The 27827-nt window shown below is 48.1% G+C and overlaps 1 protein-coding gene across 1 annotated transcript; it reads left to right on the top strand.

Moving 5' to 3' along the window:
• The first annotated feature begins 1559 nt into the window (after window positions 1–1559).
• DPP7 (dipeptidyl-peptidase 7) lies at window positions 1560–27679 on the top strand. The gene is made up of 14 exons (XM_010564636.1): window positions 1560–1573; window positions 1676–1785; window positions 2036–2149; window positions 7072–7211; window positions 7926–8089; window positions 9976–10111; window positions 13022–13103; window positions 15359–15525; window positions 16623–16683; window positions 24748–24866; window positions 24950–25106; window positions 25415–25479; window positions 26305–26375; window positions 26921–27679. The coding sequence occupies exons 1-14, from the start codon at window positions 1560–1562 to the stop codon at window positions 27060–27062; spliced, it is 1542 nt and encodes a 513-aa protein (XP_010562938.1). The 3' UTR covers window positions 27063–27679.
• Window positions 27680–27827: the final 148 nt, after the last annotated feature.

The raw sequence follows: 27827 nt of genomic DNA on the forward strand, positions 1-27827 counted from the left end.
AAGCAGGCATTCTTTATTGTAGTGCTGGGTGCATGGGGGATCGCTCCACCTATTGTGCACACCATCAGGCCTAATTGTGCAGGTTAAGTACATGTTCTATATACATATTCACTAGATTTCTGAGAAATGTTATACATATTCATTAGTTTTCTGGGAAACTATTAGCATATGCAAATGTCCTTTACACAGGCACATTGAAGGTCTCTGGTGGTCTTCAGGAGTCTTCCTCACTTGTCCGCTATTTGACCCTTCTCGGATGATTCTGCGCAGTGTGATCTGCTGCATGTTTGATACATCTTATCCTAAAGAATGCTCGTTAGTGCTTCTATTATCTATGCTTACATTTTGACGTAATTCACATGGATACTTCTAAACTAAGTTACCTAAAAGGGCTAAAGTCCTTATCTTCTTCAGCGGGGGCTCGTCCAGGATGGCCCAGAAACTGCAAGGCCATCCAAAGGCAATCTCTCACACATTTTGCAACATACAGAACCCCCCCATCCACCACTGATCAGCAAACAATCGGGCAAAGAAACAGCAACGCCACTGTACTCAGAAAAACATCCTGCATCAGTATCTGCTGGGCCCTCCCTTTGGAATGAAAAACCTAGAGAAATCTCTCATTAAACAATCTCATGCTGCTCCTGACTTGCTCTCAGAGCAGCGTAAGCTCCCTCTCTTGCCAGTATGCTCAACCACAGGGCCATCAGTGTATCAACACCACAAGGACACGCTCCACTCTTGTCACACACTTACATCCTCCTGCCGAGAGTGATGGGCATCCTCCAGACCTCCTCTCATCTGCTGCTCCCTCACCCACCACTCCTCACCAGAGAGGTGGACATGAGCCAACAAACCCCACCATGGATCCTCACCCCAATTTCCTTCTGTGCTACATTCCCACTTCCCTCACCTCCACTGAGTACTGAGCTGAGCTGCCACGGCCCCTGCATGCTGGCTGGGCTGGGCTTTCACTCCACCCCAGCTCTTCCTTCTCATGTGAACACATCATGGAGGGGACCTGAGGTGCACCACTTGTCTTTGCAAAGGGCGGCAGCACCAATTCAGCACCAGGAGGTAAATGCTGCAGAGGTTTGAAAGGCAGAAGCCAGCAGCAAGGCCAGGGTGGAGACACCCTGTCCTCCACCCAGCAGCTCCCCCCAGACCTGTGGGGAGGGCACAGCGGCCTAGCGCCAGCACTGAGCCTCCCTGGCTTCCACCCTCCTCACCCCCATGCCATAACGTGGGTTCCCAGCACCGAGACCACAGCCGTGAAGGCCAGTCAGCACGGACAGCACACCTGCTGCCTCCAACAGCCAGCAGCACGACGGGGAGCAGAGGGGGCACGCAGAGCCCTGCCAGCCACACCATCCCACCACATCGCCGCAGGCCCCACACCACCCTGCCCTGCCTCAGCATCCCTGGACCCGCGCTGAGGCTCCTGCCCCGACGCCCTACACCCTCCACGGGGCCCAGGAGGTGACGCCTGACCCGGCCTGCCTCGGCCCCTCCGGAGCGTGGGGGGAAAGCAGCCGCGAGGGAACGCCCCCTTAGGCAACATGGCGGTGCCTCGGTAAGCATGGCGCTCACGTGGTCACGTGAGGGGGCGGCAGGCCACCACGTGATGCCGAAAGCTCTGGGATCATGTGAGCAGCAGCCTGCGGTTCCCACGCAGGAGGATCATGCCGTGTGCGCGGAGCGGAGGCGCGAGCTGGATGGTTGCCATGGAAACGCTGCTGCCGCTCCTGCTTCTCATCCCGCCGCCGCTGACCGGCGCCGCTCCCGGTGGGTGCCCCGGGCCGGAGCCCCGAACTGCCCTGGCCCATCCCCGGGTGGGACTCCCCCCGCCGGCCTCCCTGGGCCCCGGACGGGACCTCGAACCAGCCTCCCTGGGCGGCAGCGCCCAGCCGGCCCGGGGAGCGCTGGACGGGTGCCCCGGGCTCGCCTGGGCCCCGGTTACCAGCGCTGGGCTAGGCCGGACCGGCTGGCGGCGCCGGTTGTCGGTTTCCCCTGCGCTGACGGTCCCCTCCTCCAGCTGCCCGGGCAGCAGGGCCTGGCCTAGAGGAGCGGCTCTTCCAGCAGGTGCGGGACCACTTCAGCTTCGAGACCTGCGGCAACGAGACCTTCCCGCAGCGGTACCTGGTCTCAGGTGGGTCCCGGGGGGTGTGCTGCAGCCGAGCTGCTCCCAGCCCTGGCGTGGCCCGGCCTTGCTATGGCTCAGGGCTGAATTTCTGTCCGCTTAAGCTTTAACTGCTCCTGCACCGGGACAGAGGTCCTCTTCCGTTCGGTGCTCAGAGCAGCCAGGAGTCAGTTTGAGCTGAGCACCAGCCCTTCATGAGCTAGCCCCTGGCGTGGTCTGTATCCTCCTCTCATTCCCTTCAATTTATCCTTCTGGCCACCGGGTACAGGGAGCAGGTGTGGGGATTGGCCTCTCCTGAGCAAGAGCAGACTAGAAGCAGCAGCTGCATTAGGCTTGCACCAGGGCTGGCTCTGTGCATGTGTGCTTTCAGTTGGCCACAGCATGTCTTACAAGTGCAACTCAGTGCTCTGGATGCAGCAGGAAAAACTGATAGTGACCTAACCATTGCACTCTGTACCCATCGTTCGTATGAGTGAAGATAACTCCTCTTGGGTCGGTGTTTTGCATTAAAAACCTGCAACTTTAGATAGCTTAAGCTGTGCTGAACAATGAGGGCATCCAGCAAGGAGCTGGCGGTGTCTTCCTTTCTAGCCAAATAATGTATTATCTTTTGTTAACAGACAGTAAGAGAGAGGAGGCTTTTCTGAACAGTGTCTGTGTCTAAAAAGACAGCAGTTTCAATAACCAGTGTCACATGTTTTTCAATCCTGCCTGCTTGGAGGAATCAGGGAGAGATTTGCAGGGAGACAACAAAGGCGGAGCTGTGAATAGCACCAGCCCAGTGCTGCCCAGCTTGGCACCTACCTGCTTCTGTCTCACAGACTGCCTGCGTCTGGGGCCTTGTATGCAGCATCTCACCTTCTTCACATCACCTGTTAGTCTGCAGCTTGTTCAGCAGCTGCACCCAGTCATATATGTTTCACCAAGCATGAATTTGTGGATCAGTTCAGCCCAAAGAAATGGGAACACCAGTGAATTTTGATAACACACTCAAGGCTGAAATTTCACTAATTAAGTGGCCCTTTATGAACAGAGCTTTGGGATCATCTGGTTTAAAGCATTGCATAACTTTTATTTGTTTTCTTTTTAAAGTGTTCTGTTTTATCTGTGTGCCTAGGCAGAGCTGAATAATATTTGTGAGAAACAAAACACTAACATTGCAGTTCTGCTGGTTTACAAATAGTTTCTTACTAAAAATTCCTGTGAGTACTTCCTTTCCCCTCTACTGCTACTTGTGCAATACGAGTCTTTTTAGATTATCAGTGAGAACTTGAAGGAGACTATTATTTCACAACGAGGCATCTGACTGTCTTGAGGTTAGCTGGCAGTTCCCCAGGATTTCAATCTAAAAATAGATAAGTTTTTAAGCAACCTGTCTGGTTTGGTTTTGGCTCCTGTGAATGGTTGTTTATTCCAGGAGCCACGAAGCCTATCAGAAGAAAAGCTACAGTGAAGATAGCACTTCAGTTTCCTACCTGATACTGAAAGCAAATGCAACACAGAAAGAGAATCAGCCTCTTTGTTAACAAAGAGCAGCAGTTTCGCTAATGAAAGGTTTCAAACCCATTTCCAAGCCAAATCCTGCTTTGGCAAGTCTGTGTTGAGAATGCAAAGAATTCAATTCAGGCCTCTCTGTTAATGGAAATGACATCATGTGACATGCTACAGCAGTGTCAGTAGGACAACTGCTATTGGAGGGTCCCTTTAGGTGATGTGGCAATGGGTTTGTTTGGGTTTGTGTGGCGGGGGTTTTGGTAGCGGAGAAGGGGCCGCAGGGGTGGCTCCTGTGAGAAGCTGCTAGAAGCTTCGCTGGCTCCAAGTCGGACCCACCTCTGGCCCAGGCTGAGCCCTTCAGTGATAGTGGGGTAGCGCCTCTGGGACAACATAGTCAACAGGGGAAACCTGCAGTGGGGGAGGAGATTGGAATGTGAGAGGAATACCTATGTAGACACCAAGGTCAGAGGGGGAGGAGGTGCACTGGAGGAGGGAACGCCCTTGCAGCCTGTGGAGGAGCCCACACCGGAGCAGGGGGATGCCCCCGAAGATGGCCGGGACTCCACGGAAAAGCCCGCACTGGAGCAGTCTGTGCCTGAAGGACTGCAGCCCGTAGAAAGGACCCACACTGGAGCAGTTCATGGAGAACTGTCTCCTGTGGGAGAGACCCCAATGCTGGAGCAGGGGAAGAGTGAAGAGTCCTGCCCCTGAGGAGGAAGAAGTGGCAGAGACAAGGTGGGATGAACTGCCCCCAACCCCCATTCCCCATGCCCCTGGCGGGGAGCAGGTGGAGAAAATCAGAGTGGAGTTGAGCTGGGAAGGAGGGAGGGGGGGGGGGAAGGGGTTTTGAGATTTGGTTTTATTTCTCATTATCCTGTTTTGATTTGATTGGTAGTAAATTAAATTGATTTTGGTTTTTTGCCCAAGTTGAGCCTGGTTTTTTGCCCAAGTTGAGCCTGGTTATTTGCCTGTGACCATAAGTGGTGAGTGATCCCTCCCTGTCCTTGTCTCAACCCATGACTTTTTTTCATGTTTTCTCCTCCCCATCCCATGGGGGGAAGGGATGGGTGCGGAGGGAGTAGTGTGCGAGCAGCTTCATGGTGCTTTTTTGCGGGCTGGGCTTGAACCACAACACCCCTTTAAGTACTGAAGGGCTGCAACAAGGTCTCCCCAGAGCCTTCTCTTCTCCAGGCTGAACAATCCTAACTCTCTCAGCCTTTCCCACAGGAGAGGTGTTCCACCCCTCTGACCATTTTCATGGCCTCCTCTAGAATCGCTCCAACAGGTCCATATCTTTCTTGTGCAGGGGACCCCAGAGCTGGACACAGTACTGCAGGTGGGGTTTCACCAGAGTGGAGCAGAGGGGCAGAATCACCTCCCTCGACCTGCTGGTTACGCTTTTGATGCAGCCCAGGATATGCTGCTGCTGATATGCTGATATATGTTATATATATAACACACACACATATCATATGATATATATATATGATCATATATGAAGGTGATGTGCTTCATCCTCTAATCTGTTTATAACTGAAGGCAAATTGAGACTGGCAGGACAAGCTGACCCATGATGTTAATACTTGCTTATCTAACAAACAGTTGCTTTAATGCTTGCTGACTTTAACAAACATTTGATTTTAGCTTAGTCTTAAATTGCACAGGAATTAAGAGGGATAATAAATAGCTTTCTTCAACAACAGACCTCAGACATCAGTTAAGTGTTGATTTCAACACTGTTGTGGTTCAAGACCAGCTGGCAACAAAGCACCACAAGGCTGATTGCTCGCTCCTCCCCCCATGGTGGCATGGGGAGCAGAAAATATAAAGAAAACTTCGTGGGTCGAGACAAGGACAGGGAGGGATCACTCACCACTTATGCTCGCAGGCAAAAACCAGGCTCAACTTGGGCAAAAAAACAAAATCAATTTAATTTACTACCAATCAAATCAAAACAGGATAATGAGAAATAAAACCAAATCTCAAAACCCCTTCCCCCCACCCCTCCCTCCTTCCCAGCTCAACTCCACTCTGATTTTCTCCACCTGCTCCCCGCCAGGGGCATGGGGAATGGGGGTTGGGGGCAGTTCATCCCACCTTGTCTCTGCCACTTCTTCCTCCTCAGGGGCAGGACTCTTCACTCTTCCCCTGCTCCAGCATTGGGGTCTCTCCCACGGGAGACAGTTCTCCATGAACTGCTCCAGTGTGGGTCCTTTCTACGGGCTGCAGTCCTTCAGGCACAGACTGCTCCAGTGCGGGCTTTTCCGTGGAGTCCCGGCCATCTTCGGGGGCATCCCCCTGCTCCGGTGTGGGCTCCTCCCCGGGCTGCAGGTGGGCATCTGCTCCCCCGGTCACCTCCCTGGGCTGGGGGGGGACAGCCTGCCGTCTCACCAGGGGCTGCAGGGGCATCAACCTCCTCTGGTGCACCTCCTTCCCCTCCTTCTTCACTGGTCTTGGTATCTGCAGAGGGGTTTCTCTCACATTCCAATCTCCTCCCCTGCTGTAGGATCCCCTTCTTAAATATGTTCTCCCCATCGCTGATGGGGTCGGCCTTGGTGACTTGGAGCCGGAGAAACTTCTAGCAACTTCTCACAGGAGCCACCCCTGCAGCCCCTCCCCTGCTACCAAAACCCCACCACAGAAACTCCATACAAGGGGCCTTGTAAGAAAGATGGAGAGAGACTTTTTACCAGGTCCTGTAGTGACAGGTTAGGGGGCAACTTTTTTAAACTGAATGTGGGTGGATTTGGATTGGATATAGGGAAGAAATTTATTACTATGAGGATGGCGAGACACTGGAACAGGTTGCCCAGGGAAGTTGTGGATGCCCCAACCCGGAAGTGTTCAAAGTTAGGCTGGATGGGGCTTTGAGCAACCTGATCTAGTGGAACATGTCTCTGTCTATGGAAGGGGGGTTGAACTAGATGATCTTTGAAGGTCTCTTCCAACCCAAACCATTCTATGATATGTGATTTACAGCTTGGTTCTACGTTACATCTCACCACAGGAGCAGCAGAAAGATGCGGGCAATTCCTTAACGTCCATTTTGTGGGAAAAGTGACCTGTGCAAGTATTTGGGGATGAATTGGGCTGAAAAGGGTATATAAATGGGAAATTGCTCTTTTGGGGGGCAACTGTTTCCAAATGCCTTGCAGAACTGAGATTTTAGGAATTTTCAGGCAGAAGTATAAGTTCCAGGCCACATGCTGATCTCTTGAAAGCTCTTATTTACCCCTGCTCAAATGAGAGATTTGTGTAGCCTGGCCTTTCTAACGCCTTTATGCCCCAGCTCAGGTCTCAGGGATCAGCCTGTTTACAGTTTTTCCTTGTTAAGCTCCTGTCCAAACTCACCAAAAGTAGAATCATTTCATGCTCATGTGGGTTTTGGTGGGTTTTTTTTATTATTATTATTTGCTTCTGTCAATTGTCTCACTTAGCAAAGTTCTGGAAGAAAGGATATGGACCCATCTTCTTCTATACTGGCAATGAAGGTGACATCTGGACTTTTGCTCAGAACTCTGACTTCATATTTGAATTAGCAGAGGAACAGCAAGCACTTGTGATTTTTGCTGAGCATGTGAGTATTTTAAGTCATTATGTGTACTCTAGAGTCTTGTTCTCTTCAGTATTACTGAATTCAGCTTTCTGCAGGTCCAAAAAAATAATAACATCTCTTGCCATGAAGCTGAGGTATACCTGCTCTAAGCTTTATCCTTATGGTAGAAGCTCTTCTTTATTTAACCATGGCTTCTGAATTTTTTTTACTATGCCTACCAGCAATCCAGGATACAGACTGTTTCAGTAAAATCTATGCCATGGTGTATTTGCTTTAGACCAGTGCTTTTGTAAGTAGTTTCCATAGGCCTTGAACTCCACACTGGATTAAAGAGTTATTTTCTTTGGATAGTATTTAATATCTAGCCTGAGAAGTCCCAAGCCAACCTTTCCCTAGGCACACCACTCTATTAAATCTACTATTCCACAACTTATGCATGAAGAGATTACCCTGTTCCCTTTTCTAGTTGGGGATTTTTCAGGAGAGAGGGCCCACTTGGCATCCACTGAATTAGCTTGTCATGGACTGTCCATCCTCTACAGGATACACCCTGAAGGTCTCTGTTTATCAGATGCAGGAGACAAGGCACTTCCACAGTTAAGAACAAGTTAGAGGACACCACATGCTCTATTACTGCTTCCCATTTGTGCACGCTTACACCAGTTCTATAGTGAGAACAGAGGAGACCCAGACCTTGACTCCCATCATTTCCTCAGCATATCTCTTTCCTTTCAGAGGTACTATGGGAAGTCTCTTCCATTTGGGCTTGAGTCAACACAGCTGAAGAAGACTGGTCTGCTTACCGTGGAACAAGCCCTCGCTGACTATGCAGTGCTAATTAGTGAGCTTAAGCAGCAGTACGGTGCTGCAGACTGCCCTGTCATTGCTTTTGGAGGCAGGTAAAGGTTGCGTATGCTCCTCCCCTTCTCTGCATCCTTTCCCAGCCACAGTCGTGCTGTTCTCATAGAGCTCTCTGGCTCTCAAGCAAGTTATAAAGGCAGAGCTTTAAGCTATCCAATAGAGAGCAGATGTGCCTGTGCCCGAGCTCCCAAGAGCTCATCACCAGGTCCCAGTCAGCTCTCCCATCAAGAATTAGTCTTGATTTGTGATTTCTTTGGAGAAGCACCACTGACTGGATGTTTCTAGGCATCTTCAATGTATGAGTCAGCCAGAATTGCAGAAACTGGGCAATTCCTCCTGAAAGGTCAGAACATTTTACATTGGAAATACAGAAAACTAATAATTGGTAAAATAGTCTTTCCAGGGGCCACCCAGCTTTTTATTAAACACAGCCTCTTTAATAACGTCCAGCCATTTTCATTGTAGGCTCCTTTATAATTCTGCTCTGCGACCTGCTGCTTGGTTGCTCCTTGCTTTCTAGAAGTCCTTCCCCAAAGTGCTTGCTCTGTTGCAGCTGTGTTGATGCAATGTCCTTGTCTCTGGAATGGGTCCCCACACTTGTAGTAGAGGGATGCTTCCCTTTAAAAGGCTTCCACCAAGTACAGGGCTTCTAATTCAGTTGCAGTGAGCTAAAAAGCGTTTGACCTGACAGTTATCATTAAGCTTCCAGCCCACTGTGGTGGTGACTGAACTGTTGATCTCGGGGGTGTTTGTACTGTGACTATCAGGACAGTAGCTAGTGTAAAAAGAGCCAGGAGCTGTCCTGGGCTGGGGAGGTGGGAGAGGGATTCAGCAAAACCTGCTAGGTGGGCTGCATGTTAGACTACAGCTCTGTGTGTGTAAATCAGACTTCAGTCTGCAGCAGCCCTGAACAGCAGTAAACCTGTATGAAGAATACTGAAATATGGCAGTGTTGGAGCAGCACAGCATTTCCCATGGGAGGAAGAAAATCCCTCTTCTGTTGCTTATAACTTTGCCAAACTTTAACTTGAAATTACCCATGGCAGGTTTCAGCTAATGCCTGTTTCCAAGACCAGGGTTAGAGAAATGCATATTGCTTTACATGTGGGTGATGCAGGAATGATATTTACTCCAACCACTTGAGGTGGTGGGGAGGGAGACTTGAATACCTGTAAGCTTGGAGTTAGACCAGGTTTTACCTGCATTTTGGGGATGTCATTTGCCACCCCCAGGAGTGACCTCAGAGTAACTCTACAAACACTGGCATATGAATAACTGTTGACACCTTGGGTTTATCTAGCAACCCTTGATATATCTGCAGATTGTGGCCCTGGCACTGAAGCTACCAAGGTGGCTTTGAGTTTTATTGTGGTATTTGTTAATGTCTCCCCTATATCTGTGCTGATCATCTATGCAGCTGTTATTTGGGATGCCTGGGGAGAATACTCTCCACTTCCCAGCACTAGAGAGGGCTGCAAATTGTGTAGTATTCAGGGACACCCTTTGGTAAGAGCCTAGCTAGTCTTTATAATCCTGTATGCAAAATGTGTCTCCTTCCCCCATTGAACAGTGACAGCTTCACTTGAGCCTCACTTGGTTCTGCACTGAAGCTGTCGGGACACACTCAGGATGGTACAGAGTTAAACATTAAGGCAGGATTTACATTTGGTGGCAGAAGCAAATTGGGCTGCTGTGTTCCCACCAGAGTTGGTGTGAGTGTTTGGGAAAAGGCCAGTAAGAACACATTATGTGCTGCTCATTGACTGTAACTGGATCTTTTTACATGAGGATGGCATCTGCTAGATATCCATAAGCTTCATCATGCCTTGGTTTAGGTGAGCCTGTGAATGCTGGCCTGAACTTTTGAGTTACGATGTTACAAGCTGTCTGTTAAAGGAAATAACTTTTGTCTCTCCTATGGCAGCTATGGAGGAATGCTGAGTGCTTACATGAGGATGAAATACCCAAACATTGTGGCTGGAGCATTAGCTGCCAGTGCTCCTCTGTTGTCTGTGGCTGGGCTTGGAGACCCCACCCAGTTCTTCAGAGATGTAACAGCAGTAAGTAGCATCTCTTTTAAGCAGCATTATTTTCTTCCTTTAAGAAGGCTAGATTTTTTTCCTTTTCCATGTCTGTCTTCACAGCATCAATGCTGGGCAGGGAATGCAATTAAATGGGAACCCGCAAGGAAAAGCAGCAGCTGCAGATGTGATGGCTGAGCACTGCCTTAGCTGTGGCAGCTCAGGTCCCAAAGGTGCTGCTCTAATGAGCAGCACTACTTGGTTCCAGCACCTTTAGTACCACTAAGGATTCCCTTTCCCATTTCTAGTGACTTGACCATATTACAGCCTGAAAGTTTTCCTTTGTGCCTGGCTGAAGCTCCTTTGGATAACTTATTCTTCAAATGCTCTCCCAAAATGTATTTTGCATTGATATCAGTGATTCACAGCAGCTCCTTAGTCCCAAGATGGTTGTATTTCAATGAAGAGCTTGGAAATCTTCATTTCACTAACTAAAAATATGCAGGTGTCCTGGGTTCACTTAAAACCTAAATTTAAATGTGGCTTTCTCATTTGGAGGACATAGGGCCCATAGGAAGGTGGTATTGCTTAGAACTGACTTACATTTAGTTTATAAGGAAAGAGATGTACTATGTGCTAGTACTGAAATCTTGTGACGGTGTCTGTTTTGCCTCTTTTTCAACATGAATTTCTAGATCTGGATGACACAGTTGGCTTTGCATGAACTACCTGAGTATGAAACTTGTGGTCTTTTTCCTCTTATTTACATATATGAAAACCTTATTTCAATGCAGAGGCTTACAGGACAGATAGCATTACTAGTAAGTGTAAAGAAGAGACTGTCATATGAAAATAAACACAATAGCATTTGAAACTCTAAGTGTATAAAATAATAAAAGACATCTTGTCTTTTCATACATTATACATTTTAAAACAAAAAACATAATACTACTTAGGCACTGCAGTGGGAATTCTTGCCTGGTTGAAGCTAATTCCTTCTTAGAAGCCCTGTTCAGCTGATAGCTTTGACTTGCTTCCAGCTGTGCATATGCTGTGAGTCATTACACGCCCCTGAAATTAGGGCTTTGACCTTTTCATGTGAAAAAACTTTGCAATTCATTTTAAAATATATTCTCTCTGTAGCGGTAAGCTAACCTCTGGGCTGAGATCCTAAGCAAGCGCTTTGTGTTGTTTTCAAAGTAATTCCTTCCACCTTCAGTGTGTTTGCATAAAAGCACTCTGCGCATCTGAAATCTGAATTCAATTGCTCTTCTTGGTGAGAGAACACCCCCGAGAGCTGTTAATACTAATGAAGGCACAAACCTTTCATGAATCATTGTGGGAGCTCTCTCTTCCCGTGAGTCAGAGTGCGTTGTCTCAAAGCAGCTTTCTCTGTGACTTTTACTGAGCTTTTTCAGCTCACTTCATAAGCCTCCAGCTCACAGGGGATGTGAGCAAAGGGCAGAAAGTTGATTTTGCATAAGGCATTTACATAAGGCTAGGTTATATATGCCAACTGCCCTGCGGGCAGCCGTGCAGAAAGCCCATGTGTGAATACTACAGACACAGGCACATCCATGCTTCCTAAAAGATTACTGCTGCAGGGGCTGTTCAGGCCACCGGCTTAGGTCAGTTTAGGCATCTGAATTAGGTGTGATTCAAAAGAGTAAAGTTCGCAGCCTGGAGGGGGAACAGCTTTCCTTGAAATGGCTGTAATGCCTCCTGCCTCTGCTTCTGTGATGGCTCAGCTGAACTGTTCCCGTGTCCATAACGGTCTGGAGGGGAGAACTGGAATGGGTGGTGGTTGCTTAGTGTGCCAGGCAGTGTGCTGCAGCACTCCAGCATTGCCTAGTGGGGAGCTCAGCCATCACGGCAGCCAGAGCAGACCTGCTCCTCTGTCCCAGGCTGATTCATCCCCACATTTCAATTAGAGCCATTAGTAGATGAAGATCAATAAGCACATCCAGAAGGAGATTTGGAATCCCTAAAGGAATGCCCAGGTAAACTGTAGAAAACTCCATAGTGATTTCTGTAAGCCTAACTATCAGACAAAGGCAGAGTTAGGAATACAAGCAATGTCCCAAATCTATTTTTAGTTGAGGCTCGGTCTTTGTAAGAAAAATGCTTAGCTAGTGATTTGTGTTACTTAACCATGGCTCTAGCAGGGTAAAGGGACCTTAAAAGAGCCCTAATAATTCCCGTTATTACAAAGCACTGGTTGCCAGCAGATTTCAATCTGCCTTACAAGCTGACAGAAGAGAAACAGTTTGGGTTGATAGAAACCCTTTTAGTGACAGAAACAACTTCTTCCACCACCATAACTAGCTACAGCTCTTCAAAAATACCTTAAAGTGCTTTTTCAGGACCAGTAATGTTTTTCCCGAGAAAAAGGACATGGCCTTCTTGGTCATCTGGCAGGCGACTGGCAGGCTTAAGAAGAAAAGCAGGTCTTGGTTCCCAAACCAGTGCTTCACCCTCCATGCATAACTGACTTCATGGCTCTTTCTCATAGACAAAGTGCAGTTAGAAGGACTTGTCTTGTGTGGTTAAAAAAAAAAACCAAACCCAACACTTTTGGGCCTAGCAGCCTGGCACCCTCTTCCCATGTCCTGGCAAAGGCATGTGTCTCCTTTCACTGCTTCACGTTCAGTCTAATGGCTTCACTAAGTGCAAAGCGTTTTGGCTAACAGCTCATTCCAGCAAGACCTGGTGAAACAGTTGCTGCTTGGTCTGATGTGCAGACTGTTGGCTTCTGCTGGGACATGCTGATTGTCTGGAAGACAAGGCAGAAACACTGGTGTCACTGCTCCTGGAGCCACAGATGAGGTTCTGACCAGTGGGCCAGTAACCCCTGGCATCTCCTGGTACTTATGGCAGTTCTTCCCAGTGCAGCCTCCACACATATCTCCTCTGTGCAACTGTAATCCCATGTCTTTTCTGTCCCTTCAGGATTTTCAGAAGTCCAGCCCAGGCTGCGTCATAGCTGCCCGCAAAGCCTTCCAGCAGATTAAGGATCTGTGCCTGAGTGGAGGTAAGAAGAGGTAGCCCTGCAAACAGCTTCCCAAGGGCAGCCAGCAGGCAGTCCCAGCCATGTGGAAAAAAAAGTTGATTCAGTTTTACTTCAAATAGGTCTTCAATTGGTTCAGCTAAATCAACACAAATGCCCACCTGGGCCCCTCTTTCTGCTTGCACAGTTTAATGAACTGTTTCAGTTAGCATTAAAATTAGTAACCAACACCACAATGAAAACATCTATGTGGGGGCTTACACAGTGTTAATGAAACTCTTTTCTGCGCCTGTGCAAAAAACCCTGCAGGTGCAAAACACCTGCATTTTATGCTGGTAAAGACTCGTGTTTCACCAGATACTTGTCCTGAACATCCACACCATTGACAACTGTTCAGGTGGGTATGACAACTGTGTGGCTCAGCTCACTGGACATATCTGAGAAATATTTGGAAGGCAATCTAGGTCTTGAAGCAGCCATCACTGTCTCTAGCCTTGGACAGTTAGGTGAAGCCAAGGACAGAGACTGGTGAAGATCTCTGCAATGTCTCCCAAGTAAGCCAGACCAGATATCGTGGGCCAATGCAGCATTTCCTGGGAGCCCTGCTGGTGTTGGAACAGCTGTGGTGGGTTGTTGGTCTGTCTCAAGGTTTGTCTTGGTCTGTGGTGCTGCACATTGGGGGCTGTGTGCCTCTGACAGCTGCTGTCACTGTCTCAGTGCAGGGGCTGGTCCTGGAATTGCCCAGCGGAGTTGGGGGTCCAAAATCCTGTTTAGCTTTGGGTCACAGCAAGAAAAAAATTACCATTAAATAGCCAAGGTCCTCGAGGTCTGTGTGGGGCCACACTTTCTGCAGTGGGGTGGATAAGGTGGTCATATTTAAGGCTTAGGCTCTCAAGTGAGGATCAAGAGGCAGGTTCCAGGCCTTGGGTTTCCAAGTAAAGACAGCCGGGCTCCGGTGGGCAGCTCGTAGAGTATGATGAGGACAGACAGGAACTGTGACTCCAAAATGTAGAGGATGAAAACGAAGGGAGTAGCTTTCCCCAGCAGAAATGCAAAGGTATAAGAGTGCATCTTGAAGGAATGTCTTCAAAGACAGATTTCCTGACTTCAGCTGACCCCTCTGCTTCACACTGAAGTTTGAAGGCACATCTCAGGAGTCCTTTGTGATTTTGTGAGCACTATTCTCACTTAGCAATTTTTACTGCAAATGTACCCAGCTCCCAAGGAGCTTTTTTTTTTTTTTTTTTTTTTTTCCCCTGCCAGTTTTTCCAGCTGTTGAATCCCACTGGGACTTGTATGCTGCACCCTGCTCTCCTGCATGAGAGCTTGCCTGAGGAGACGACCCTGCAGGACACAGCAGACCACAGGGAGGGAGCCTGTGAGGGAGAGGAAGAGGCAGCCAGGCGGGGCACCAGTGAGGACAGGCTCATACCAAGCTGCTCTTCTCACTGTGCCAGCTGGGCTTGCTTCCATCTCAGTGGGTGCTGATTCCTCTGGGCTCCCCAGGGAGGTGTCGGTGGCTCTGCAAGGGGCAGAGTGTGGGCTGTGGGCCACACAGAGTCGTGAAGCTGTACAGGAAGGCTGTGCCTGAACATCCACGTGTGTGTAAATTTAGATGTAATGTGTCCTTCCCACTAGAAACCTCATCTGTGTGTTACAGCATGTCCTTACTCCTGAGTGAAACAAGATGCTGAAGCCTGGTATTATTTTCCTCTGTTGAAGTCTGTGTGTAGGGTTTAGGGTTATTCCATGTGGGGTCCGGATGATAGAACACCAATATGATGATTACAGTCGCCAGTTTATTGAGCCTAGCTGATCATTCTTACACAATTCTCTAAGTTGCTTAGAAGCTTTGACTGGCTGCTGCATGCAAGCATTTGGTGTCCACACGCACAAGCATAAAATGTGATTGGTTATATCAACACTGTACACGTGTATAAACATAAGATACAGTTAGTTATACTCACTCTGTACACGCGCATAAACATAGGACATAATTGGCTATATTAACTAGAGCATGCGAAACTTGTCTCAGTCTAATTGGTCAAGCTAAACTGCCGAATTGAGGTTGTTTGTGCCAAGTTCCCTTTATTGTGGAATGCACACCTGTGTTTTTCTAATTGGGATCTTTCTTTTTCTGTCTTCTTGTTTATTCTGTTCAAGGCCTTCTAAAGGCGTCTGGAACGCTCTTGCGACCATGAGCTACTTTCAGGCCCAGTAACTAAGTTCCATATAACTGAACCCTACATCTATGTCTTTCATTTTCCTTCCTTCTGCAGCCTACGATGAAATCAGCAGCAAAATGGCCACATGCAATAAGATCTCTAACAAGGGGGATGTTTACCAGCTTTTTGGGTTTGCTAGAAATGCCTTCACCATGATGGCCATGATGGACTACCCTTACAAAACCGATTTCATGGGTCGCCTCCCTGCCAATCCAGTGGAGGTGAGTACCAGGACACGGGTAAGAGTCGCGGTTTCTGATGTGCACCTTGGTGACCAGAGTGCAGGGGGCTGCACAGTCTGGGATGCTGTCAGGCACACACCATCAGTGATGGTGACAGGCAGAGGTAGTGGTAGATGTTGCAGCCCTTCACTCTGACAGTAAATCTACAAATTTTAAACTTCTCTGTGATGATGACTGCTGTGTTTGAAATGCACAGCTATAAGGCTTGTTGGGAAGGGTTTGCTGGAACCATTACCTACCTTGCTCTGCCTTTACCTTAGACACAAAGGCCTGTGCAAGCTTGGTGACTTCAGCTTTTAAACACTTTTTTAAACACTAAAAACCTGTAGCTTTTTAAAGGGTAGCTTTGTTGTAGCCCACCTCAACATGCTTTCATAAATGTATTTTTCTTGGTGGGTAGCGATGGAGATCTAAAAATCAGGCTCCTTTCTAAGTATCACCTAGGAAGATGACATACCTCAGAGTATAATGCAGAGAAAAGTCTGCTGCCATGGGGACTGGAAAACCTGAAAACTTTCAAGAGAATCAGAGACGGCAAAGTGTGGGAAAGGGGCCTGGTTCTCAGGGGGTTACAAAGACTTCTCAGGCACCAGCTGGCATTTATGCTTCTAGTCCTACCTGGAGCAAAATGCATACTGTGCAAGAGGTCATACAGGCTACGCTGTTCTGGGACTCAGGAGATGCCGTCTGTGGCTCCACTGGGCATCCAGTTCCTTTCTAGGGTCTATTTAACAACCTGTAAAATGGAAATAATTATTCCACCCCTTCTTGAGAAGGGCATTAAATATTCTGACTGTAGGAGTAAGAAACTGTTGTGTATCACCATGGCCTCTGCACAGCTGCTTAACTTGGTAAAGAAACTGTTTGTCCTAGCCCTGTCTCCTTGTTTCTATGTATTTTGTTGCTAGAAGGGAGGAAAAAAAAAACCCAAACCTGTTGCATTAGGCCCTTGGAAAGCTGCTGAAATATAAACTGTGTAAGTGGTAATTTTAATGAATCTTCCAGCTTAGCCCTTCCATGGAGCAGAGACTGTTAACTATTCTGTCTGCAATTTGCCTGTAATGTGTCTCATCCAGGTCAGCTGTGAACAAATCCTTGCCCACACAGACCCAATTGAAGGCCTCGCTGCTCTTGTTGGTGAGTTAATATTACCAGTTTGGTCTTTTATTTAACACCCTGTTTTCTAGAAGCACCTGTAAGTAGAGCTGTTGTGTTGTTGTGCAGGTTGTGTATCGTGGGAGCTGGTGTGACTCTGATCTCCCACTGGGATGTTTTGCCCCATATTGGCTTTGTCTGTCGGGATGTCCCATGGTGGTCCATGGGTTCATTCCCTCACCTTTCCAAACTTATTCTTGTCAGGTTTTTCAGCCACTGCAGCCCCTCAGCCTGTTGACTGTCCATGAGATGTGGACTTCTAAGGCACTTGTTTCTTTTCTAAAAGTTTACCCATACTCTGGCTCAAGCAGTCACAGTTTCAATGCGCATTCACTGAAGGAAGTTTTCTGGTCTGCTTGTTGAGGACAAGGTTGTCATCACAATGCCCTATGGTCTTAATCCAGTGCAAGACAATCTTAAATACAGTGTGTGCATTTATCTCTGTGAGTACTTAATTTGTCAGCCAGCAGTGTTTGTAAGGAATTTATTAGAGAGAGAATTCCTCATAAAATCTCTCAAGTTGCTTGTTAAAAATAAGTTCTACCTTGGTCATTATTCAGAAAAACAGGTTCTGAATGGCAAAAAATTGATTTAAGGAATTCTTATGGGTTTAACGTGGCTTAGTAGGATTGGGAACCAATTCCTTTTTTTGCAAATTATGCATGTCACCATGGTAGCACTAAGTCAGAAACATGCCAATTCCAAATCACTGCTAAAGATGTTTGGCTGGCAACTAGAAGAGTTTTAAAATACTAATGTCTTGGCAAACACTGTCAGCTCTGCTTCACGTATTCACATCCTACTTCTTTTCTGAGGCAGAGTGGGACTCTTGTTTCTTTGTGATGAATAAGCTGAGGGTAGACTTCTTCCTCCTGCCTGCGGGGAAGCACTTCGTGCCTCTCCCCATCTCACCAGCTGCATTTACTTGGGACAGTTTAAGCATGCAGGAGGCATGATCCACCAGAGCTTTAGGCAGGGGACTGGCTTTCTTCCATACCTGCCCCTCTGTGTCATACAGGAAAACACTGTCTTCTTTCTGCATGTGCTGCAGTGACCCACCTCCTGCGAGGTAGAGCATCGTGTCATGGGCTGTGATGCTGAACTGGCAGCAGTTGAACGGGGATAGCGCTAGCGTTGTCCACTGATTGCTTACAGGACAATAATACTCTGTCTCGTTGACATGAATCCATTCCTCCACCTACAAGGAACCAGACCAACACTCACCCATTGTATCATGCCTTGAGTGGGCATCACTGTCACATTGGGCTTGCTTGGTTCATAATACAGGAAACCAGTGTCTCAACATCTATTTGAATACCATGGGCTTTAAGGTGCCAGATTTTCGATCCACATTTACAAATCAGAGCCTCAAAAGAAACTGAATAAAATATCAAAATGGTGTGGCTTTAAAGGAGCTTTCTTCTTCTTGGAAAATCAGAAGAGTGAGCTGAGCAAGGTGCCACAGAGACCTGCTGGAACTGGCATAGCCCAAGTCCTGCCTGCTCTCCAGACTTTTTAACACATTACAAAGGGAATCATCTAAAGAGGGCTATATTGCATTGAATTGTGGACAATAACTGAGTTTGTATCATCTGGAGGATTTTGATGTCAGCCTTGATGTGCAGTTTCTCTTTACAGATTTCTATCCCTTCCTCAGTGAGCAATTAAGATGCCCTCATTCCGTCAAAAGAAACCATACCGGTCATGGTGAAATCAGGCCAGGCCCTGAGTCTTTACACTTTCAAATGGGAATTGCTGAATGATCTTTGAAAACTCAGTTCTCTTGGCTTCAGGGAATGGGATTCTCCTAGAGTGAGCCTTTCAGTCCCTGTCAGGTTTCTTCCAGAAGGCTGGGCAGTGCTTTCCCTCTTTTTTCAGAAATGGGAAATCCAGGTTTGAAGAGACTTCATTTGCATTCCAGGACTTGAGCCCATCTTTCCTAAAATCTAGGCTAGTGTCCTCACTGCAGTCCATTCCTCTTCCCGTCTCCCAGTGTTTTGCCCCCTCTCAGCTCGAACAAGGAATATTAGGTGGTCAGTGTGTTTGGGGCAGGTATGTGACCAGCTTTACACTTAGGTTTTCCTGTGCTAGCAGGCTGTGCTCCACTGTATGTTTTCTCTATTTAAAAAAATGCTTGCAACAGCCTTTGTACTCTAGCAAATAGAGTGTGACAACAGGGCAGCTTCTAATGTGCACGATTGTAATGGCAGGCACGTTTTCATAAGCATATTGCCCTGACTTGCAACTGTGCCAGTTCACCAAGAGACCAAAAATAATGAAGTTACTGGTCAACCTGTTGGTTGCCTAGCACTACAAAGACCCCATACTTGGGATTATAAGAGCAAATGAACTTACTCCTTTTAGTGTCCTTCCTCCAACACAAAAGATCTTGTCCCTGACTGTAGCCATCCCATGATCACAACGGGTAAAAGCCATGGCACTGTTGCCAATCCAGCATTGGAGGCGAGGGAGGTAGCTGTAAGTGTCTCGTAAGGTTTTACCTCCAGAGAAGCCCCCTAGAAGGAAAGCAGAAGTCTTGAAAATCTATCCATCATCCTTTCTGAGATCCAGCAAACCTTCCGCAAACATTAGCAGAGCTGATTTTTTTTCTTTAAAATACCTAAGAAGCTCAGGTTTAAATTTTCACACTGTTCTGCAGAGCTGATGCAGTGTGAAATTTAAAACCTAAGCTTTTTAGGTATTTTAAAGAAAAAAAACCACCAAAATCAAACCAGTTCCAGCTCTTTCTGTAAATAGTTTTCCACAAAAGATTTTTGAATAAAGCTCTTGGGATATTTCACATGTAACCAGGAACAGCTTTAATTAGGGAATCTGCTTCCAGCATGCAGTCACAGAATGGTGGTTTGAAAGAAAAGCGTTCAAAGCTCTTTGAACTTCGAATCTTCAACAGAAGGTCAGAGCCAATCTGCCAGTGCTGCTGTTAACTTTTTCTCCTTATTAGGCACTCACTTGTATATTTCACGGGTGCATTATAAAAAGCTCCTTGCAGGAGGAGGGTACTGCTATGGGAAGGGTAAATGCCTCCACCTGCCTGCCTGTTGAATTCCAGCCTTCAGAGAGTCTTTGCAAACAAGGAAGATGGTATTTCAGGTTTGTCATAAGCCCCAGCTCACCTGGGCGTGGACACTTTGTCTGCATGGAGCTTGTGTTTAAATCCTGTACTGAAGTAATGCCCTTAATTTTTCAGTTTGCTTGGGCAGGGCTGTAGGCTGGCCAAACCAAATTTGCAGTTATGCCGCTAGTTTAGACATGAATGAATGCTATAGGTGGGTAAGATCTTATACCCAAGTGGTATATTGTTATCCAGCCTAGATCACTATGGTATGTTTGAAGATCTGTGAGGCAATTTTGTCCTTGCTCTCTTGTAGGAATTGAGACCAACAGAGGTTAAATGAGCTACCTGTGGCACCATGGGCCAGCTGAGTCAAAGCAGGGACTTGAGCCCGAGTCTCAGCCATTCCCCCAGCTGAACTATTATCCACCTGTGCTGCCAGTGCAGGAGCAGTGCCCTGCTGTCACTGGGGTACATGTCTGGGTAGGACAGCCCGTGTGCTACCTTCCCTGCCCTTGGGGCCTCGGGTGTACAGTCTATCACAGAGAAGTGCCCTTCATTGGAACTGTGCAATTGAAGTTAATCTGGACTAGATCAGTACAGTGATCTCAGGTGGCCATAACGGGTTTACAAAGCAGGGAGCCTAGAGTGATAGCAGACTGGCCCAGGACTTTTAACTGCAGAGGCAATAACACAAACAACACAGTGCTTTTCCTAGGGCATACCAAAGATTATCTTTCAAGTCCAAATTAGTAGCTGCAAAAGCGAAAGATCCTACAACAATTTCCTGGAGTGTTTAATCTCATGCTGCTTTATTGTTACATATCCTGAACCATCTACCAAAGATCTCTATAAAGACTGAGGATCCCTTCTAGGGCAAGAGCTGTACAGGCTCCATGGGTAAGAGAGTAAGAGCCTGCATTATACTTCTTTTTGTACAGGTTAACAAAGCAGCACAGTAGGGTTAGTCCCACATCTTCCATTCAGGTTAATAGTAGGATTTAATCCCATCCCCAACACTATGGCAGCCTGCTCCTGGTATACCTTTTCAGACAGCAAAGCTTTGGGATTTAGCCAGGATTGCAAGGTCAAAGGCGAGGAGGGGTGTGGATTGCAAGACGATGGTGTCACCTTTAACGACTTAGAAAGAAAATAATTCCTGCCATTCAGGAGGGCAGTGAGGCTGTGCTAACACAGCAGGAAAGGGACACTGGATCTGTGAGTGTTATTGGTGTGGGTGCACGCTTAGACTGTGACATTAAGATGCCAGCAAAAATCAGTGGAACTATGAAAATATGCTGCTTTCTACTAGCTCTATCACCTGAAATATAGAGGATTCCCTTGTGGGTTGTGCCTGCATGATCAGCAATAGGCCTAGGGAAAGGAGCTGCAAACTCCCACTTGTTGTCAGTGGGCTGGTACAATTCCACGGTGTGGGTGAGGGTCCCCAGCAGTGTCCCACCACCCACGGCGAAGATGCAATCAGACAGCACATCCGCGTGGAAGCGTGTCCGCCTCTCCAGCATGCTGGCGACCTGGAGCCAAGAAGTGTTGCGGGGATCGAATCGGAAAACCTAGGATCACAGCAGATGGGTGATGGTTAGCAGAAGGCAGGTGGCTGGCTTGCATCTCGTGTGGCTTCAAGAACTGCTAAATGTTTTCCCTGGACAGAGGAAGGTTTTATATTCAGACCTGGCCAGGCTCAACTTCCAGTGCCAGCCAGCTGATAACAGCAGTACCTCCCCAGTGAAGCTGGAGGCTCAGTTATGGCTTCTCTGCAGGTCTGTGGGGGTTTGTGAACAGGTTGCGCTCTCAGCTTGCAGCAAGCAGGAGATGGAAACACATTAGCTTAATGAAATACCTTTGTTTCAAACACCAGCTAGCATGTGTCAGCTGAAAACTGTTTCAGTGAGATTTAAACAAGTACATTTTGCACCTCTGCTACTGGTTGGCTGTGTAGTAAAGAGAGCAGCTGAGCTTTGCCCGCTGCTCTCACGCAGGAGTGGCTTCCCCTCCCCTTGCCCATGGTGGCATCACCACAGGGGCACAGCACCTCCACTTCACATCTTGTTCAGCAGTAAATACCTCCCCAGGCTTATTTTGTCAGTCCTGATGAGAAAGCCCAGGTCACTGAGCAAGGGCAGTATCTGCAGAACCACATGCAGTGAGTGCTGGGCTTGGGCTGTAGCCCAGCAGCCAGTGCTGCAGCCCTGCTGCTTCAGCATCCTCTGCTCTGCTGCTGCTGAGCTGCCTCCTGCCTTCAAGGCAGTGGAAGAGAGTTGCTGTTTGCAGTGGCACTGCTGAACTAAGTACAATGCTGAAATGAGCCCCCTGGGAGCATGGGAAAGAAAAACATGCTGGTTTTTTTAGCAAGCTCACTGAAGCCGTCTAGGAAAAGATAAAGTCCTGCACAAGTCTCTTTACTCTCCAGGCAGAAGGGAAAGGGCCTGGGAGCTAAAGCAGATTTGCCTTTCAAGAGCAAAACCAGGGAAGGAGCAATTCTCAAATGAAGTGGTAGGCTTTAACCATGCCTCCCGAGCATGAGTCCCATGGCAGCAACAATGGGGATAGGGGTAGCTAGCATTCATGGGGTTGCCTGATTGACTGATGTGGACCTGGCTGAACCTGCGCTGTGGAAGTTGTGTACAGATTAGGATGACAATTTACAGTAGGAGCAAGGTGAGACCAGGGCAGGACGTGATTGCTTCCCAGACAGTTTGGAAGCTGTATTCCCAAGGGCTTTCAGTACTGCACAGAGTGCTAAAAAAAATGTAGAGGTGGGAGATATGTGGTGGGCAAGTGGAATTGCTCCCTCCCTTCCACACACACAGACATTTTTCCAAGGCTGAAGGTTTCTTGTGTCTTACCTCATTTGATGGCTGCTTTCCTGTGGGATCAAATTTGCACTGTCCCCCGATGACAAAGAGGAAGTCATTGATGATGACAACACAGTGGTTGTACACTGGCACACAGAGGTCCCCCACCTTGTGCCAGGTGCTGCAGCTCTGGTCTGCAGCCCACATCTCTCTACACACGCAGTTCTCAGTGGTTCTACCACCAGCAACAAGCAGCACAGTGGAACCAGAGCGAAGGCTTGTGCTCTGGGTCTGCAGGACTGGCTGAGCATACAGCTGGGAGTGGTAATTCAGAGCCTCCTGCAGGTACCTGTGGCAGCCTGAATCCAGCCTCATAAGAGGCATTTCCTGGACATATCTCTGCAGGTCCCGTAAAGGAATGAGAGGGAATCTTATGCGCCTTAAAATATCTGCTGCATCTTTCAGCCGCGTGCGGTCGTGCTGCAGCCAGCTCACAGCGACTCTGAACAGCTCCAGCTCGCTGCATCCCTCAGTGTCAGTCCTGTCTAAAATTTCACAAAGGGTTACTCGGTCCAGGTCGTTCAAGCACTGAGGATCAGCCAGGATCTGTTTGTAATGCTGGCCTATGTAGCACATGGCTTTCTGTCTCAACTCTGCTGGGCCAAGTTTTTTAGCAATGTTAAGAACATCCATGCAGTTCTCACAGTTCAAGCAACCCTCCAGAAAGCGAAAGCACAGCTTGATCACCTCCCGAACTAGGAGGGTTTCTGCAGCTTTGAAGGTCTCTTCAATATTCTGTAATGAGAGGTCTAGTTTGTTGGAGTAAATGAAGTTGAGAACGTTCCTCAGCCCGGCAGCACTGACAGCTTTCAGCCTGATGTTACTATCCAGGCTCCCTGCTCTTGTCAAGTTTCCAACAAAGAGGATCTTGCAGTAGTTGCTTGCTGATGCTAAAATGATCTTGTGGGCTGGAAAGCAAATCCCTTCTGCCTCCAGTGTCACATCGCACAGTGCTCTCTGTGCGCGAAGGCTGCTGAGCCCTTCCAGGAGTTTTGCCAGGTACGTGTCTGACACAAGCCTTGCTGTGCTGGCCTGTGAGCTGAGCAGCATTGCTTCGAAAGGTGTGTAGACCTGGAGCAACCCCAGGACTCTTCGCTGCACGCACTCAGTGCATCTCTTGGGCAGTCTTCTGTGGCTGAAATAGTGGTTTCATGTGTCAAGGGAGCTGAGGCTGTGCTGCCTGTGCCACAGAGCTATCCAAGAGGCAGTAGGTGCAGCAGCCTTCCTCCTCAATGGCCTCTGCCCAGTGCTTTGCAGGCACAGTGCCGTGTGCCTTGCAGAGCTGTGTGGGGCTGTTTGCAAGTGGAGCTGTTGGTGCCAGTTATTGCACAAAACCCACAGTGTTTGTGGGTTTTTGCCTGTGGGCTGTGACACTGGCAGCAGCAGGCGGCCACCAGTGTAGCCACATTCCTCCTCCTCGCTATCTGGTAACTACCCATCCACACAGAAAAAAAAGCAGCTTATTCTTCAGCAGCTCCCCAGCTATGCTTTGCTGGGCCACCTAGTCAGGTGCTCTTTCATCGGGGCAAGCCTGCACATGCCCTCTTTCCCTTCTTGACCAACAGTAAAACAAAATCCTGTCTGTGACGTGCTACCCTTGGCCCTCTGACTAAATTTGATGAATTCAGATGACAGCAACTTTGAGGGAGGGGGGTGAGAAGGTCTCAGCAGTTGTGTCCCATCCAGTTTGAAGCATTTAGCTAATATGTGCTGCACACAGCCTGCTCCTGCGTGCATTAGGGATTGGAGGCTAGGGCTCTCCCAAGGCTGCTTTTGGCCAGTTGCTTGGCTTTTGGCACGAGCAGAGACAGCAAAGAGCACCCGGGAGCGGCTTCCTCCCTGTGAATACAGCAGAAGCAAAGGGTATCAGGCAGTCATGCTTGAGAGCACATGAAGGCTTTGGCATAAAGAAGTTGGGATTGTAACCTAGCACTGGTGCAGACCCTGCTAGCTCTGCCCCAGCCTTACACACTTGTCCAGCTGGGATAGCTACCCTTCTGCTTGGTCTTGGCCGTGTGAGGTTTGTGTGGGAGGTGGTGGGTGAGACAGCAGAGAGGTACTGACAGGTTGGCTTTGTGCTGTGTTCCCACCTGGCAGGGGTGTTTTACAACTCCTCCGGCTCAGCACAGTGTTACGACATATACCAGCTGTACCAGTCCTGTGCTGACCCCACAGGCTGTGGCATTGGCTCAGATGCTGAGGCCTGGGACTACCAGGTAAGGTGTTGGAGACATCAACAAGTTTCAGCTGCTGCCCTGGTTATCCCCCTGCCCTATGACAGCTCTTGTATGTCTCTTAGGTTTGCACCGAGATCAATTTAACTTTCAACAGCAACAATGTGACCGACATGTTCCCCGAGATGCCCTTCACAGAGGCCATGCGAGAGCAGTACTGTCGGAGCAAATGGCATGTGAGGCCACGAGCACACTGGCTGCGGACAAACTTTTGGGGGGGAGGTGAGTTGTGCTGGCTGCTTGTCCCTTTGCATTGCCCCATAGTTGTCTGCCTGTCCCGCCTCTGCCCAGCTGAGCTCCATGGGGACAGGCACAGTGCACTAACAAGTCCTGGCAGTCACAGCCTTGTGCTGACTTGAGACAGACCTTTCCATACCTCCTTGAGACAGAAGTGGAAACCTAAAAACTGCCAAGAATTTGTTTTATTCTCCTGTGTTTTCTGTTCTTGACCATGTTTGCAGCATAGCCAAACACATTTGGGTAAATGGGCAGGAAGGAGGCCTCTCAAATGTCATCTCTCTGAATTTCAGACCTGAAAAGTGCAAGCAACATCATTTTTTCAAATGGAGACTTGGACCCGTGGGCTGGAGGTGGGGTAAGCATGTGCACTCCTGCACACTGAACACAGAGAGCAGCCTTTTCAGGTGATACACTGCCCCCTCTCCCTTTCAAAGAAGCACTGGCAATTCATCTTTACCCCATTTGGGTTTCTGCAAGCAGCTGTTTTATGCTGAACCATTCAGGAGCCTCAGGACATCAGTCCATTAGAGTCCATCAGCCAGGAACACTGATGCAGCAAAGGTACAGACACAGCAGGAGCCTTCTTACCCAACATCCAGGGTCTGAACACAACCCATTGTGTTTCTGTGTCGAGACTTGGTCTCAGCGCTGACAGCAAGTGCTCCTTGCTATCTCCAGTCTCAGCATACTTTGTGAGACCAAGCAGTTGCTGTAAGCAGCAACTCGAACCAGGGCATATTTTGGCTTAGGTTCAACAAAACTTCAGAGTGGTGGCAGAACTCTAGTTTAAAATTTAAACCCAAAAATGACCCAGAACTGGATTTGGAGTTAGTTGAGCTCCTGATTGTAATGCAGGAGTTCCTTGTTTTAGGCTGGCTTGGTAATCCCAGCTGCAAGAGGAACAGGCTGCTTAGGGTGCATGGGCCCAAAAGAACCTGTTACTTCAAACCACCTGTACTGGAATAGGCTGACAGTTTTCATCTTGGGGGAAGCCTTCACTTCGAGACAGATGATTCGGTTCATTAGGACTGTTAGCCATGCACACTCTATCAGCCATACCAAGGATCCCTTCCCATGCTTTTCCTCTGTCCTGCCCAACTTGGCTTCCAGTTTTCAGTACTGATGACCAGTTCTGCCTGGTAACTTGGTCAGAGTTTGTCTCTGCTCCTTTTCCTTACAGATAAATAGCAGTCTCAGTCCTTCACTAATTGCATTGACCATTAAAGGAGGCGCTCATCACCTAGATCTCCGGTAAGTACTGAACTCTCCTTTGGCTGACAAAATCCTACTGCCCTGGGTGTTTGATCTTAGCTAGCCGCAGTCCAAAGAACCAGGAGATACTTAAAGAGGACTGGATACCAGACTGTTGCAGCGTAACTGTGGAAGAGCAATCTTCCTCCCCAGTACAGGGCTCTTACAGCCTTCAGGGAAGCCGGGCTGTGCAGAACTCAGCATTAAGCTCACGTACTTTCATTAGAACATGTTCTTGCTCAAGTGTGTGATAGCCTGTAGCAATCAGTCATGTGAAGTAGTCCAGCATCTCTTGGCATTAACCATCAGCCTTCAGGCCCGGAGCAGAGAGGGCAGCAGCCACCAATGCAAGGGAGAGCTTGGGGCTCTCAAGCCTGCCTCCCAACCTCCTGGTGGGTGTGACAATGTAACTTGTTTTTCAGGGCATAAAGATGAAGTACAAAACAGATAATCTCTATCCTTCAGTTCCCTGGCTTGGCTTTCCTTGTGCAAAAGGCAAAGAGCTGCTGCCCACTGACTAGCTCACACTGCTCTGCTTTCTCTAGAGGACACAATCCAGCTGACCCCCCATCCGTCACAGAGGTGCGCAAGCTCGAAGCGAGCATCATCAACAGCTGGGTGAAATCTGCAAGGATGGAAGGAGCACGGGAGAAGCGCTCTGGAGCTTCAGCGGGCAGATGGCTGTGAATACATTTATCCCTGCAGCCTCCAGCAGGGGTGCGAGGCTGCCACCAGGATACAAAAGACAGCAGCCTGCTAAGCTGTGCCTGTGCTGTTTGAGAAAGTGTTACCTCCCCTGCCATGAGGGTTGAAATTCACCTTTCTGAAGTGTCTCACCTGCCCCTAATCAAGCATCAAAAGAAAAGCAAAAGGCCAAATCACTGACTGAAGCCAAAACCACATTGCGTGGGTTTCAGGCTTATCTGCTCAGGATAAGAATGCATTATAAATGGTGGAAATAATAAAAGCTTGCCTGGAAGGCCCAAGAATCATCACTGTCGTGAACAGTATGGTTGCAGGAGGCACCTTAAGGTTGTAGCTAAATTATTTTTAGACAAAAAGTAAATATTAGATGACTAGTGGAAAAGCAGAAGTATGTCATTACTCACACAGGTTCACAGGGGCTCTACTTGTGACCAGTTACATAAAAAGGGGCTCTGCCAGCTTCGTCCAGTGCTGTGGGTTTGGGGTTTTTTTTTTTGTTTTTAACTTGCACAAGAGATCTCCAGTTGTTGAGCTAGAGATTTACACAAAGTAATCCCAGTGTGTACTGCTGTCACCCAAGAGCTGCGTATTAGTGACCAGTAAAGCACACTTCCACTTGAGACATCTTCAGCTCTTTTTAAAATAAATTACAAGTTTATTAAAGTGTGTAATATAATTTCATGGCTTGGTACTATAACCAAAGAAGATTAAAAAAGGATACTTCTCACCTTTCTAGGTGGAGTAAAC

Source organism: Haliaeetus leucocephalus, unplaced genomic scaffold (genome assembly GCF_000737465.1).
Source record: "Haliaeetus leucocephalus isolate CR32 unplaced genomic scaffold, Haliaeetus_leucocephalus-4.0 Scaffold183, whole genome shotgun sequence".
NCBI lineage: Eukaryota > Metazoa > Chordata > Aves > Accipitriformes > Accipitridae > Haliaeetus > Haliaeetus leucocephalus.